Source organism: Copadichromis virginalis, linkage group LG14 (genome assembly GCF_057382275.1).
Source record: "Copadichromis virginalis isolate Kocher_CV1m ecotype Utaka linkage group LG14, C_Virginalis_male_GT1.1, whole genome shotgun sequence".
Taxonomy (NCBI): Eukaryota; Metazoa; Chordata; class Actinopteri; order Cichliformes; family Cichlidae; genus Copadichromis; species Copadichromis virginalis.
In genome coordinates, this window is record NC_140631.1 from 14,744,683 (window position 1) to 14,759,287 (window position 14,605).

The 14,605-nt window shown below is 43.2% G+C and overlaps 1 protein-coding gene across 3 annotated transcripts in view; it reads left to right on the forward strand.

The window, feature by feature from the left end:
* pde2a (phosphodiesterase 2A) overlaps positions 1-14,605 on the forward strand; it is a 176,835-nt gene that overhangs the window by 132,583 nt on the left and 29,647 nt on the right. For 2 of the 3 annotated variants that reach the window (XM_085479404.1, XM_085479405.1), the window contains exons 3-9: positions 8,664-8,753; positions 9,008-9,096; positions 11,807-11,916; positions 12,715-12,764; positions 12,995-13,054; positions 13,399-13,555; positions 14,123-14,175. In XM_085479404.1, the coding sequence (XP_085335530.1) occupies positions 8,664-8,753; positions 9,008-9,096; positions 11,807-11,916; positions 12,715-12,764; positions 12,995-13,054; positions 13,399-13,555; positions 14,123-14,175 (609 nt within the window). Of the gene's footprint in view, positions 1-8,663; positions 8,754-9,007; positions 9,097-11,806; positions 11,937-12,714; positions 12,765-12,994; positions 13,055-13,398; positions 13,556-14,122; positions 14,176-14,605 lie in introns of those variants that run through there. The other variant, XM_085479406.1, reaches the window with a different exon arrangement.

The window sequence follows — 14,605 nt, forward strand, 5'->3', positions numbered from 1 at the left end:
GAGACACCTGGGAGACACAGCTGAACTAAAGCCAAACAACAACATACAGGGAAGTAAAACTAATAGAAGAGATAGATTAAACCGTGAGCAGGATATTAAAGCCAAAACAGGAACTGAAACAGAACTGAGGCTCAAGATTTTAAGATGCGATGGACGATTGTAAACAATCACAAACTAAGAGTCAGTCAGGGAGAGCAGCACCAACCACTACTAGCAAATGATGCTTAGCAAGATCAAACTAAAACAAATACATGAATCCCAAATATCTGTCGAGATGATCTAAAATATACAATTAAATGTGATTCAGAAAATGATACAAAACCATCCTGTTAGGCTTTTAAAACCATTGTCTGCACTTTTGTGCTGCCTCTAGGTCATCTTAAATTGGTCATGTGATTTGGACACACACCCCCCCCCCAGATTACATCGACTGTAGAGAAAATTCAGGACCATGACACAAACTTTCTATGGATCAAAAATCCACAATACAAAGAGTAAAGCCTGACCTTGTTTGCTGTTGGTGATGTATTGTGAAGAGTTCCCCAAACAATCCCAGGGATGCGCTTACAGCCCTGTAATTGTTTTTATATCTACCCATTTAATTTTATCCCGTCAAAGTGATAAAAACGTTACAATAATTTATGATCTAACATTGGTTTATGTTTTTCTTAAACACACAAATAAACTGTGCGTTACTATGAAAAAAGCAGTAAAAGAAAATGATTTTTTTTAACTAAGATGCAGTTAAGAGTGCTCTGTTTCTCCGGCGTGCTGTGTGCACACTGAGCACAGCGTGTGCAGGGACCACCAGTAACTACGCTATCAGAGATAATCTCCGCCCCCCCAGCCAGACTCCTCGGGTCCAACAAGTGTGAAACGGCCTCAGCAAACGGATTAAGGTTAGAATAACAAAATTAAAGCCAAATAGTGGGGTATGCACTACATCGCTCCCTTCCAGTCCCCTATTGTCTTTGTCTTATCAGCACTTGCAGGTGGCTGCTTTGCAGTTATGAAGTACACAAAGTCTTTTTTTTTTAATGTTTGTGAGAAAATTTTTTATGCTAAATATCGAACCAAGATTTGCCTTCATTTTTCTCCCACTTATCCAGTTTATGGTCATGTGGGGCGCTGAAGCCTATCTCAGCTGTTACAGGGCAGGAGCTGGGGTACACCATGGACAGGACACCAGCCTGTCACAGGAGTGACACAAAGACAGACGACCAATCATGTCCACATTCACACCTGCAGCCAATGTAGACTCACTAGTGTCCCGAATTCGAAAATGTGGCACAAAAACAAACCAAAATCAGATGTGCAATCAGATGAAGAGTTTATTAAGAACACACGTGTGGGAAGAAGCACACAGCATCACATCAGCGGACTTCTTCGCCCAAAATACACAGACAATGGCTTTTTATAATGTCAGGGTTAACGCCCCTTCATGCGTTATAAGAACATTATTTGCATCTTGAGAACATTATGTGCATCGTTTACAGACAATGATCAATTTTTAGAGCTAAAGGCAGACACAGAAGTTCCTCTTTCTAGCATCTTTTCCAAATATGGCGCTGACTTCAGGCCCTGAAGGCCCCCGTGGACTTGTCCTCCTCTCTGACACATCTTCTGTCATCTGTAACTAAGCAAACTCAAATGCAACAGGTTGCTGAATGCATTCAGGCCTTTGCTCAGGCCTGTTTCTAGATTGTATGTATTATATGTGTTTTATAGGCGTGTATGCAGCTTTAACCTTCTGTAGCTCCAAGTCACTTACACAATAGATCGTCCGGACATCGCGCCGAACGAGGCTTATGACCTTTCCTTAATTGACTGAACTTCAACTCTTTAATAAGCACAAAATGCAATGTGTGTGTACAATTATTATGGCTGCACCTGTAATAAAAGGTTAATGTGAGGCCGGCAGGTTTTAATGAACATCTTAATGCAGTATCTATACTATAGATGATATTATTAATGATGCAGGATATATTGTAGCAATAAAATCCCTCTCTCGGGAACCACACCGTTTGTTGTGTCACTCCTTGGCCCACTCAGTTACTTCTAGCTCCATCAATGGCATCATGGACATCGGGATCACCGCTCCGGGGTCCACTGCCCTCGTGATTTCCTTTTCCAACAATCCTCTGGCACAAGGAATGAGACAACAACCACAAGTCACCAATATCCCTAGAAATGATGCAATAGAAAGCATTACAGACATCACAAACCCTTTCCATTGTCCGAACACGGATGTCATCCAGCTCTCCAGCAGGTTATCGATTCCTGAGTGTTCATGCATAGTTTTAGACAGAGTTTTCAGCCCTTCCAGAGCTCGAGTTACTGAGCCATCTGGGGCAGTGTTGTTGGGGATAAAGGTACAACACATGTCTCCGAACATGGCACATACGCCCCCTTTCTCCACCAACAACATGTCAAGGGCCATTCGATTTTGCACTCCCATCAGTGAGGTCGGACCCAACTGTTCCGCCCTCTAAAGCCTGAACCATGAAATAATTGCAAAAAATTTTAAATTTTTCAAAAATGAAGTGTTTATTAAACCCTTTCACAATGTTTATTATTTAAAAACACTAGGCATTAAGGGTTTTATCTAACATATGCATATCTTTGGACTGTAGGAGAAAGCCCACACAGACACTAAGAGAACATTCAAACTCCACACAGAGAGGCTCCAAGCAGCAGGATTCAAGCCCAGGACCTTCTTGTAACCACCACAACCTCAGGCCACCTACAATTCCCTCATTTCTGCTTCACTTTCTACTGGCTCCAGAGATTTTGCAAGAGAAAATCAGAGCAGATCTTAAGAGCTCCTCTTGCTTACCACTGTGATTTCCTCTTTTCTGTACTCTATGAATTCTGGCTTCATTTTTTTTCTGCTACCATATGACAACTCACCACTGGTGCGTCTTATTTACACCATTTACACAGTTTTAAAATGAATATATGGTATTAGAGATACAAGTGCCTCTTATAAATGGGATATCTATAAAGGGTTTAGGTCCCCAACCGCCCGGGCCACGGACCGTTACCAGTCCGTGAGTTGTTTGGTACCGGGCCACGAGAGTTGAAGCTCGGGTGTGAAATCTATGGTTTTCAGGGTTTTTGTCAGTTTTTATTGTTAACTCGGTTTCCCTGGGTCTTTTCACATGTGTTATGAATAAATCTTCTTTTTTTGGTACTATTACTGGTTTTATTTTGTTGTGTTTATCTGCGACACCTTAAAGGCCTGTCCATGAAAATATTGTCAGACATAAACCAGTCAGTGGCGCAAAAAAAAGGTTTGGGGCCGCTGGTTTAGGTGTTTTAGTTGGAATACCACACATAACCACTGGGACAATCTTTTAAAGACATCCACGCTCTCTCCATCTATGTTCAGCACTTCATTAGATTAGACTGCTCTGGAACTCGTTTCAAGTGGAAAGAAAATGGCTTTTTCACTCTTATATTCAGCCGTGTTCCTTTCCATAAGTACTGCAGGAACACAGAACTATGTCTTCATATTATTATAAATTTATTTTATGTTATTTTCAGCAGAATCCAGTCATTAATAAAGGCTTGGAGATGTCGGTTGAGGCCCTGGAACACTTTCAGTAATTTAAGACATTTTTTATCAGATATAAAACAATAATATAGGACAATGAGGAGTCAGGTCGTCTCTTACAAGCTCCTGTCTCAACTGAGGCTTTCGTCTGTCTTTACTTAAATGAAATACAGTGGGCCATTAGGGATCTTTCTCTCACTTTTACCTGTTATATTACCAACACCACTCACTTCTTTTTTCCCTTTTCAGTGTTCATCAAATATATGATGCTACTCTCCCTGGGGGCATAAATCTGTTTCCTCTTCAGCCTTTCACACACTGCTGTTGTTGCTGGATTCATATGAAGAGTCCCTCAGAGAGCACAACCGGCAGCGAACGTGCAATTATGCTTTCGCCGCTGGAGCAGAAATACATCCAGAGCAGCGAGAGCAGACTCACATAGCCGGTTCAATCAGCTTGCCGATATCATTTTGCTATAATCAGCTGGAAATAATGCAAAATATAAAATGTGTACAAATCAGGCAACGTCAGAAGAGTTGATTTTAATATAGAAATGCAACTCCAAATAATGTATGACCCGGGAAAAAAGCATCCCTCCTCACCAGGCAGCCAAAATAAACGTTAGAAAGAATGTGCAAATATTATCTGATCTAGTTCTGCTCAACAGGAAATTATCTCGACATTATACAGAGCTTGATTTGGCTTTACCCTGCTAGCTACAGCTCTGTCCGTGTAGACTTAATTAAACTTTTCAGTGAGATGTCCTCCTGGAGTTATTCTGCAAATGTCTGGCTCCCTCTCTATTAATTCAAATTTATGACTGCTGTAGTTCGGGGACATCACTGAATGAAATGCTGCTTTTTTCTTTTCCTTTTCCGGCATCTGAGTTCGTACCTTTGATTCCTTTAACTCCACCGAATGGCTGATGGAAACAGACTGTAACAATCTGAAAATTCTGTCTGACAGCAGCCTAACGATGATGAGCAGGAGCCTTTTTTCATTCGATACTCAAGCTCCGCTTCTCTGTAATGTAATTTCCTTGCTACCTTACGCTTGACCACTATGTTTTCATTATTTTGCATAAGTCACCAAGAAACTTGATGAGAATGTCTCAGGCTTAAGTGTCGAGAATATTAAAAGTAAATAGCCATCGCAGGAAAGGCTTTAGACACACTTTCTGCCTACATTACAATAGCTTCCCTGCAGGAAATCATTAGGCTCATTAGGTACAACTGTTCAACTCATTGTTAAGCAAATATCTAATCAGCCAATCAGACTCAGTATGTATATATATAGATGTGTAGAGATGGTCAAGACGACCTGCTGATGTTCAAACTGAGCATTAAAAGGGGGAAAGAAAGGTGATTTAAGTCACTTTGAACATACAGGGTTGTATGCTGAGATCTCCCCACACAACCATCTGCAGGGTCTGAAAAAGAGAAAATATCTAATGTGCTGCAGTTCTCTGGATGATAATGCCCAGTCTCAATTTCTGCTGTGACTTTCAATTGTAGGGTAAGAATTTGGCACAAACAACATGAAAGCATGGATCCAGCCTGTTTTGTATCAACGGCTCCGGCTGGTGGTGGTGTTACAATGTGGGGGATATTTTCTTGGCACAATTTGGACCTCTTAGGGCTTAATGAACATAATTTAAACACCGCAGGCGTTGTTGCTGACCACGTACATCCCTTCTTGACCACAGTGTACCATCCTATGATGGCTCTTCCAGCAGGAAAACGCACAAAGCTCAAATGATCTCAAACTGGTTTCTTGAACATGACACTGATTTCACTGTACTCAAGTCACATGACCTCAATGCAACAGAGCACCTTTGGGACGTGGTGGATTCACACCATGAATGCGTTGCCCTCAACTTTCTCTGTCAGTTATAGTTTTTTGTTTTTTGTGCTGCAGTTGAGGTTAACTGGAGTATTTGACACCGCCATTACTGCCGTTTCTTTAAAAAAAAACAACAAGACATGGGTGATGTGACGATGTGAGAACGATAAAAAGAGAAAAGAATGCATTTGGTTATGCTGATCAAAGGTGCCCTTCAGAAGAGTGCTTCAAGTGATTAAAATAACTGCAGATAAAGACGACAACAAAGACTACATCCCCATGAGAGGAGGAGAAACCTGAAGATTAACATAAAAATTTAAAGTCTGGTACACGGAGGAAATTAAGAGAGATGTTGAGGAAAGGTGGATTTAAGAATAATCATGATGCTGCATGTACAGACACAAAAGGGCAGTGCAACCTGCTTGAGATGAGTGCAATCCTGAAACAAATTCAAACATGACAGTAATGCAATGAGTTGAATGAATATCAAATCTATGGGAATATTTTTCTGATAATTAAATCAAAGCAACGCATTTGCCATTTTGGTGATGGCTGATGATCAAATATTTGTTCTGTAAAGCATTTTCAGATCAATTTAGATAAAAGCTGTAGCCAAATTCACATAAACTGAACCGGCATTAGAGAACGCTGTTACTGTAATGAAATCACAATCGCTGTTTTCATTTCAATTTTGATCTCCCCCATGATTCAGGATTGCATCATCCTCTCTGTGAGGAGGAACGGTTAAAAACCAGCTCAACTAAATAAACGTCTTCTTTCAGTCCCCGGGAAGAAACACCAGATAATAAAAACTAGAAATTGTATCATTTAAAGAAAAAATCATCGGCATCATCTCGTGTCTTCAGGTCCTGCTTGAGTGGGTGGCAGGATATGTATGCATACCTGAAGGAATCTGTGTGGGTGTGTGTAAATGCGCAATGATGGGCGGAGAAGGAGGTAAATTAATAAAACAGATGGTTTGAGGTATATGGAAAGAAATTATTGCGAAAGGTCAAAGTGCAGAGTGTGACATTTACCGAGGCATAAATCTGTTACAGCCACAAACGCTGTCGTCGTTCCTGACAGCATCAGCGCGGGGAGGATGGAAGCCAGAGAGACGTTCATTGTTTGTCTGCTCCACGGCCAACACATTACTTACTGGGATTTGTGCGAGTATTTCACAATCTGCAACTTAGGATACAAAACACTCTCAGACACACACTCACACATGGGCTGGCAGAGCTCCAACTTCATTACAACAGCACTCGGGCCGGCTGATTGAGTGATCAAAGCTAATCACATTTAATCCTATCTAATCATATGTAATAACCAACACTGAGCGCTCAGGCATGACAGCGCTCTCCACTCTCTCTCCATCTCCCCCCTTTTCGTCTCCTCTCCTCCTTGACATTTGACACACACACACAGACCTGCAAAAAAACATGTCCTCCTCCCTCCTCATCCATGTTCAGCATCAGTCGCAACCAACAGAGAGCGGTAAAACCGCTAGAAGTAAGCTATCAAAATGAGGCGAAAAGGACATAAGACTGCCTCGTTAGAGCGCTGAGCCCGCGGCACGCCCAGCGTTCGATACCTTCGTGCTCTTGAACGCCCAAAAGAAACAAGATGCTCTTCCTTTCAGTTGCGCCGTGTCACTAGCAGCTTTGTCATGAACAACTGGAAGAAGAAGATCTGGTGGTTTCGAGCTCTGTGTATTCTTCCCCATTCATATTCAGCACACAGTTTTAAAGCAGGAGCATTTAAAGCCTTTGAGATTTCCCTCTGTGATTTCCTTTGCTTTGATCAGATTTTGAAGTCCCGCTGAGATGTTTCTGTAGACCACGGTTAAATGTAATGATAATGCAGTGTGATCACTGGAACTGGTAAGGATTTAAGTAGACTTCACACAGAGAATAATTATGCCTATGGTGGGAATTTATAGCCGTTTCTGGTAAAGCTGAGGCGGGAGATGCAGAGGTGCTTCGTTGTAGCGTTTGCGGAAGGTAAAAACCTCAATTTTGCAGGACCTCAAACTATACGGTCCCTTTCATCTGAGATCTGCTCCCCTGTTTGTGTACTCCTCCATTCCTCGACCCTGTTTTTTTAATCTCATTTTTATCAAAGTGTGTATTTCAGAGGACCGAAAGGAGCTATAAAAGCCTTGCAGTTGAATTTTCCCTTTTACGACAATATTGGACGTCAAATGGGGTTGTTTATAGAAATGTATCTGAAACACCCGTCCCTTAAACCTTTCTGACATCAAAATTACCTCTGCAGTTCGCTACACCCAGCCGGTAGCCTGGTGTGTGGAGACAGTGAGGATTGAACTTCTCTCTCAAGCTCTGTTTTTTCATTCTTCATACGTCTCTGTCAAGTCGGTCCGCTCACATCAGGTACAAACAGTTTTTCCTTTACACCATGTCCTCACAGGAATGGTGTAGATGACTGGCATTTTTTTTCAGAGCCCAATGTGCAATCATTGTCTCAAAAAGGTGCAAAAAAAAGAAAAATACCTGTTGTTTCACATTTACTGGCATGAATGAAAGGGAAGCCATTGTGCTGAAGACAGCTTGGAGTGATTAAAACAAGAGCGTATCTGTTCAGTCAGGCGTTAGCTGGATGGAAACTCAGATGAAATGCTTTCTGTGTGGCGAGTGGTCAGATGCCACCTCCTGTAAACAGGAGAGCCAGCCTCCACCGTGAAGAGGAGTAAGAGCCTGCATAGCCTCAGGCGAGCATTTTTTAGTTTGTCTTTCTTAAAGATTTGAGAGTGCAGTAAAAAAAAAAAGATGATTTCTCACAGGCTCTTGGTGAATTTTATCAGGCATAACAAAGCATCCAGGAATGTACATTTTCTTGCAACGTGTTAACTCGTTTCATAAATCAGCTGCCTACCAAAGTGTGCAAATGAATTGCCAAGTGCTTTGTTTTCTGAAATGAAACAAAAGCAACGAGCGCCTTGTTGAGCAAAATCCACTCCCTGGTGACATCCGAGCTCAGTTCATTCCTAAGTACCACACTTGTGTCTCCAACTGGTGCAGTTTGCTGAGTATATACTGAGTGTGACACAGTTTAAATGTTGTTTCAGAGTCCTTTGCAGCCTGCCAAGGTAAATATCTGAGGAAGAGCTGTTGCGGTGTAATCCTTGTGCCCACAAAGAAAACAAATTGATAGCCAAGGCCTCGGGTTTTCCGAGCTGCACTTTACGATCGTAGAAAAACAACCCAACAAACATCAGGGCATCTGTTTTTGTTTTCCTCCCCAGGATGCCTTGCTGCGGCTGGCGGCAGTTGTGGATGCGCGCTCTCTGCGAGTGGCCCTTCGAGATGGCGTTCAGGAGCTGCTGCCCAGCACGGTAATGCATGAGAACACACACGTATTGGAATTTCCTCAAATTATTACCTGGAGGAAGGGGAAGGAAGAAGAAAAAGCTTCCTGTTAGTATTCAGAGTGGTGTGGTACTCAGTACTCAGCCCTGACACAGGACCAGGGAACAGAGCACCAAATCTTGTTACAAATGGATGAGGCTCATCGCTCATTAAACTAATCAGAATCAGATTAATTTTACACATGAACGTGCATGTATACGCGGGTGTGTTTTAATTCCAGGAGTGTGCATGTGTCTACTTGCTGGAGGAAGACTCGAGGCTACTATCTGACGACCCGCCACATGAGCTGCCACAGGAGGGAAAAATCAGGTGTGTGCTGCTTGTGTCTGTGTGTGTCTCTCTCTCTCTATGCGGCAAGTCACAGATGTTTCGTCTCAGTGAATCACCGCCGTGTACTGATTTGCTGCATTTGTTGTTGAGGGCAGCGATACCCCGAGAAGCAATAGAACAAAGAGGAGGGGTAGAGGGGAAACGGAGACGGATGTTTCCTCTGTGTGAGAAACAGGTGTCGTCTAAATGAATGTGAGCCACTCGGTCCAAAATCACATCCTCCTCAGCACAGAGATAAGGTCACACACAGAGAGGACCTCCTCTGTTTTTGTCCTGGCCTTTGATTTTTACCCCATCACTTTTTTTTTTACCCTTCCTCGCCCACCCATCTCTCTGACAGCTTCTTTTTTCCTCTTTTGTCATCTGCTTTCCCACCTTCCCACCTCACTGCATGAGTCTATCTTTGCCCTCTTTTCCCTCTCAGCCTGATCTTCCCCCAAAGAGCCACAAAGCACTATGCTGCCTGTGTTTAGATCTTCCTGCCTACAGCTACCGCCCTCCCCCTTTCCCGTGCTCCTCTTTCTCTCTCACCTTCAATCCCTCTCCCGTGGAAGCGTTGCGGGGCTAATAGCCGAGGTGACAGTGCCTCCGGTCCCTCAGCGAGGCTCACCGATCCTCTCCTCTCTTAAGTGCTCCCCGAAGCTCCACGACCCCCATGTGCTGCTGCGACTGCTGCCGAGGCGCTGGGGAAAAACCAATTCTACATTATTGATTAAACTGTCTGTTTGTCAGACAACCACCCCGTTTCCAACACCTCATTGCCACATGAACAACGGGAAGCCACACAAACCTCCTCACGAGGCACCAGCGCACAAGGACACGCGCACACACAACACCTGAGCGCACGCACAGACGAACGCTCACATACTCGCATTTATCAGGACGAGATATCGTGGCGATATTAAAAGAGCTACAGGGAAGTTTGTTACTTTTTCTCCTTCCAACTCACCTGCTTATATAAGCCTGTTATCAAGTCCTTGACACACACACACACACACTCAATGAACCCTTATAAGAGGCAAGGCCATGCTGTTCCAGCCTACTTTCTAATACATACAAGCCCATTATGTGGACCTTGACGCACATGCACAGCCACGCGAAAAAATAAACCTAAACAAGTTCAGCTAAGAAATCTTCCTTGAAGGTTTCTCTTCTAAACAACTTGTTGTGCTCACAATATGTGAGCCAAACAAGCCAAATGAAAAATGCTGCAGGCCAGAGTGCAAGGATATGATAATAAACACGATTCAAACTTGTTGCCATCTTCTTTGGGCCGGAGCTCATTAAATATGGAGCCAGGGGTAGTGTTGTCTGACCAATGAAAACTTCTTTGTGGAAGTTGTAGATGCCGCATCTTCTAAGCTGAAGAGCGGAGGGACCACCCTGCTTGCTATGAGTGATCCACGATGGATATGCTGCCCTCCATATGTATGACATACTTTTCTGGGTGAGATGATGTATTACATCAGCATGGCGCCGCAGTAAAAGAGTCCAGGGCTAAACTGGAGCCTTTCAGCCCCTGGAAACAATTTAAATATCAGTGTTTCCCCCCCTTTTGTCTTGATGGTTAAGTAGTTATGACAAATAAGATTTACATTATAGATTAAGCAGAAGCATTTGCAACTGTCATCTGATATGCAAACAAACTGCTATCCTCCAAGTTCAGTGTGTAGACCACTGAATTGTTATTATTATATGGGAAATGACATAAATAAGGTGCTTTTAAAGTAGTTAAAAGTATCGGTATTGGTGATACTGGCCCTTTATTTACTTGGTGTCAGATCAATAGCAAACTGAGAATTTTAGTTAACATTAAAACACACATTTTAACATTTCAGACGAACACACACAACAGCAAATAACAGTATTGTTCATAGTACCTCGGGGTCATTTGTTTTGCTCTCCGCTGTACCCAGAGAAGCTGTTTTGAACCAAATACATTACGCAAAGGTCAACTATATTTGTCACAGTAGTGAAGTACAATGAGAATGTTTTTTGACTGAAGTGCAATACTCCTCAGTGAGTTTGAAAAATGGGCATTTTTAAATCAATGCACCATGTAGAGATTTGGCTTCAACGCTCTGAGGGATTTCAGACTCTGTAGAGCCTGTGTGCATTACAGAGGGGCTGCTGCTCTGTGTGTGCGTGTGTGTGTGGCTGCCAGAGGGATTTACCGATTATTATCTGAAGCACATACATCTTGAATCTAACTGTGTGCACGGGCGAAACCGTGTTGCTTCCTCTTCCTGTTGCTTTCTATGCTCGTGCACTTTTAACACAAGGCGTGCACTGTGTTTGCGTGCGGTAGCCGGTCCAAAATACACAATTGCCCCAGTGTCCTATATTTTAGCATGAAACACCTGCCTTCTTTATTTAATGTAACACCCACAAAGACCTACACCTTTGCCATCACACCTGGCTTCACACCTGGCTTGCTCTTTCGCACACATACACACATATGCACAAATGAGTTTATAATTTCACAACGAATAATAGGGCTATTCAGAGGTGTTTTTGTTAGTATGAATGAATTCAGCACAGATCTGGTTTCATAATGTTGCCGCTTGTTTGTCCTTTTGCTCCAGCTGTCTTTCAGATTGTCTCCTCCCTTTTGTCTCGAATATGGCGCGGGTAATCGTCTGTCTCAGACCAGAGTCACACTGAACTATCTATCATACATCTGTTTCAGGAGCATCGCGGACCAGCTGAAACGATGTCAGTGCACCGGCCTTCCTCCATCCGAACTGCCAGAGAAGTACAGAATCTGCCTCGCAGCGCCGTTACCAGCACACAGAAGAGGTGTGGTTATGTTTTGAAGGGTAGGGCTTTAATGTTGCTAGCGGACAGACAAAGTGCCCAGCATGTCCTTGTTCATGCAGTGTGTGCATGTGCGCGGGAGCTCGCTTGCGTGCATGAGAGCAGAGAGATGTGAGAACGTGGGAGGAAAAAAACAAGTATGAGGAGATAGAGAGGGAAGTAGCGAGAGGCTATGGTTGCCGAGGGAAAAGCATGGAGCCGTGTGGGCACGAAAAGCTGGACAAGAGGACTAAAAAAAGCAGCGAGAGGTCTGTGATGAGGAAAAAATGCAGAAGAGCAAATGGAGACGAGTGAATACACGCAAAATATCACGTTTCGTTTTGTTAGGTTAATTATAGACCCTAAAGTACACATGCATGACCACTCTGCACTGTGCGAATCGATACATAATACTGAACACCCATCATAATAATGATGCGGGGAAAGAGTTAGCCTGGCACCAAAGAACTAAACCCATCATTCTGTTTGTTTTGTCCTCTGCTGTCCACACGCGCAGCAGCACACACCTCGGTGATGACTTTTATTTTGCTCATTAGGATAAGTTGTTGTTAAAGATGAGAAAAACAAATTAAAGAACAGAGGAAGAAAAAGTATTATGCAAGGACATCAGGTGTACTTTGTACCATAATTTTCTCTTGCATATGTAGCACAAGAACATGTGGGGGCGAACAAATAAGATTAGGAGCTAGACAAGGGCATGGACGGAAAACTAAAGGACGATTAAAAGACCTCTGAATAAATTCATGATGTGTTCTGAATGCTCTTCTTTCTTTCTTTCAGCTGTTGTCATTCCTATCTTGGAGCAGGACAAGGTCATCGCTGTCTTACTGGTGAGTCAGTCAAGGACAAAAAATGAATCATCCAAAGTAACAAAACCAGTTGCAGCAGAGAAGGTCATTACCTCTAAGTTCTCCTATTAAAGAAGCAAAAGGCAGATTTTTTCAGTCGTGCGCCATATGTGAAGTCAGTTCTCCACAGAGACCACACAGCTCGCACCACCAGCTCCACTGAATAGCATTTTGTTGATTTTCCACTCTGTGTGTGTGTTTTTGTATTGCAGGTGGGCTGCGGTCCACTATCTGATCAGGATGAACTGCATCTGAGCGTGCTGGAAAAACATGTAAGCTTGCTCCTGCGAAAAAAACAGCCTGGCAGCAGCTACGGTGCTCTTTAGTGAATCGACACTCTTTGGCACGGTGTTTTACCAAAGAAAGAATAACAGCATACATGCGTGTGCTCTGCTGTGTTAGGAAATTAGGAAACACTGGTTGTCAAACAAGTATTAACATCTATCTGTACAAGCCTTGATGTTATTTTCTATTCCTTAACTATAGTCTGTGGTATTGATATGACCAATTTTACATTTGTATTGTTTTACGGATCCAAATCTTGTGTATAATGTTAAATAGATGATGATTAAACAGAGGTTATAATTGATCTTTTTACGTCCACGTGGTGTCGCAGGCCTCGGTGGCATGTGTGCGGGTCCAAGCTGTTCAGACATCCTACCAGAGGCCTCCTCTCAGCCCTTCTCCACTACAGTCCCACAATGCACTGCTGCCCCTCAACGTCTCAGAACAGGACTACTGCGAGCTGGACCGCAACATCCTGCAGCTCTGTGGTACGCACACACACACTTTACAGACGTTATTTCATCTCTGCCTCTTTCACTCTTCTCTGAGAAAACAACAAACTCATGCACACATGCATATACGTATATGAGAGGTGGGATATAATAATGGAGCTGTGGGAATTTAGATGGAGGTGGATGAAAACACAAAGCATTGTTTTAAATCTCATGCTTAATGCTATTTCTTCACACATACGCATCAATCTTGTTTGTTCCCTGATAACTGTCAAAAAATGTGGGTTGCATTTAGTGTCTTTAGTTGTTTTGGGGGTTTTTTGTGTGTGTGTGTGTGTGTGGGGGGGGGGGGGGTTCACTTCTTTTCCTTCTGTCTTCATCTGCAGTCCGGGCAGCCCTCCATCCCATGTCTTGTCTTCATTATTAGTCCCGCTCCTTCCCTGACCTCGCTGTCTCAGTGTATCTCTCCCTGGATTGCTTTCTGTCCACTTGCGTACATGCTCTGCATTCCCACTCTTCCTTAACGCCACTCTGACCTTGCTCTACGCTGGTTTTTCCTCCCGTCATCCTCTCTCTCTCTCTCTGTCTCCCTCTCTCTTTTAGGTGAGCTCTATGACCTTGATGCAGCCTCTCTCCAGCTTAAAGTCATCAATTATGTAAGTGGGTTGAGATCACTCATGCACTTTCACACACACACACACAACCTGCACACACACACACACTGTGTGTTAAATATGTACAGTACATTCAAGACATAAAATCCTTCCCGGTGATTTCTACCTCTCTTCCTGTCATTATTTTTACTACAAGCTTATTGTCACACAATTACTCCATTAGTCTCCCCTTAATGTGCGCACCCTTCTTATATGATACACTCTCTGAAGCCAGGGGAGCAGAGCGAGAGGTGTAGAGATTGATTGCAGGGAAGGAGGAGCTGTGCAGAGAGCCGTGAGAGAGAGCAGAGTTATCAAGCTTCAGCCACGGTAGTCATAAAATTGTAGTCAGCGGGACTCTGGCTACAATTCAAATGTATGGAAATATTCACAGAAGAAGAAGATAAGAGAGGGCGAGAGAGAGAATAAAGCA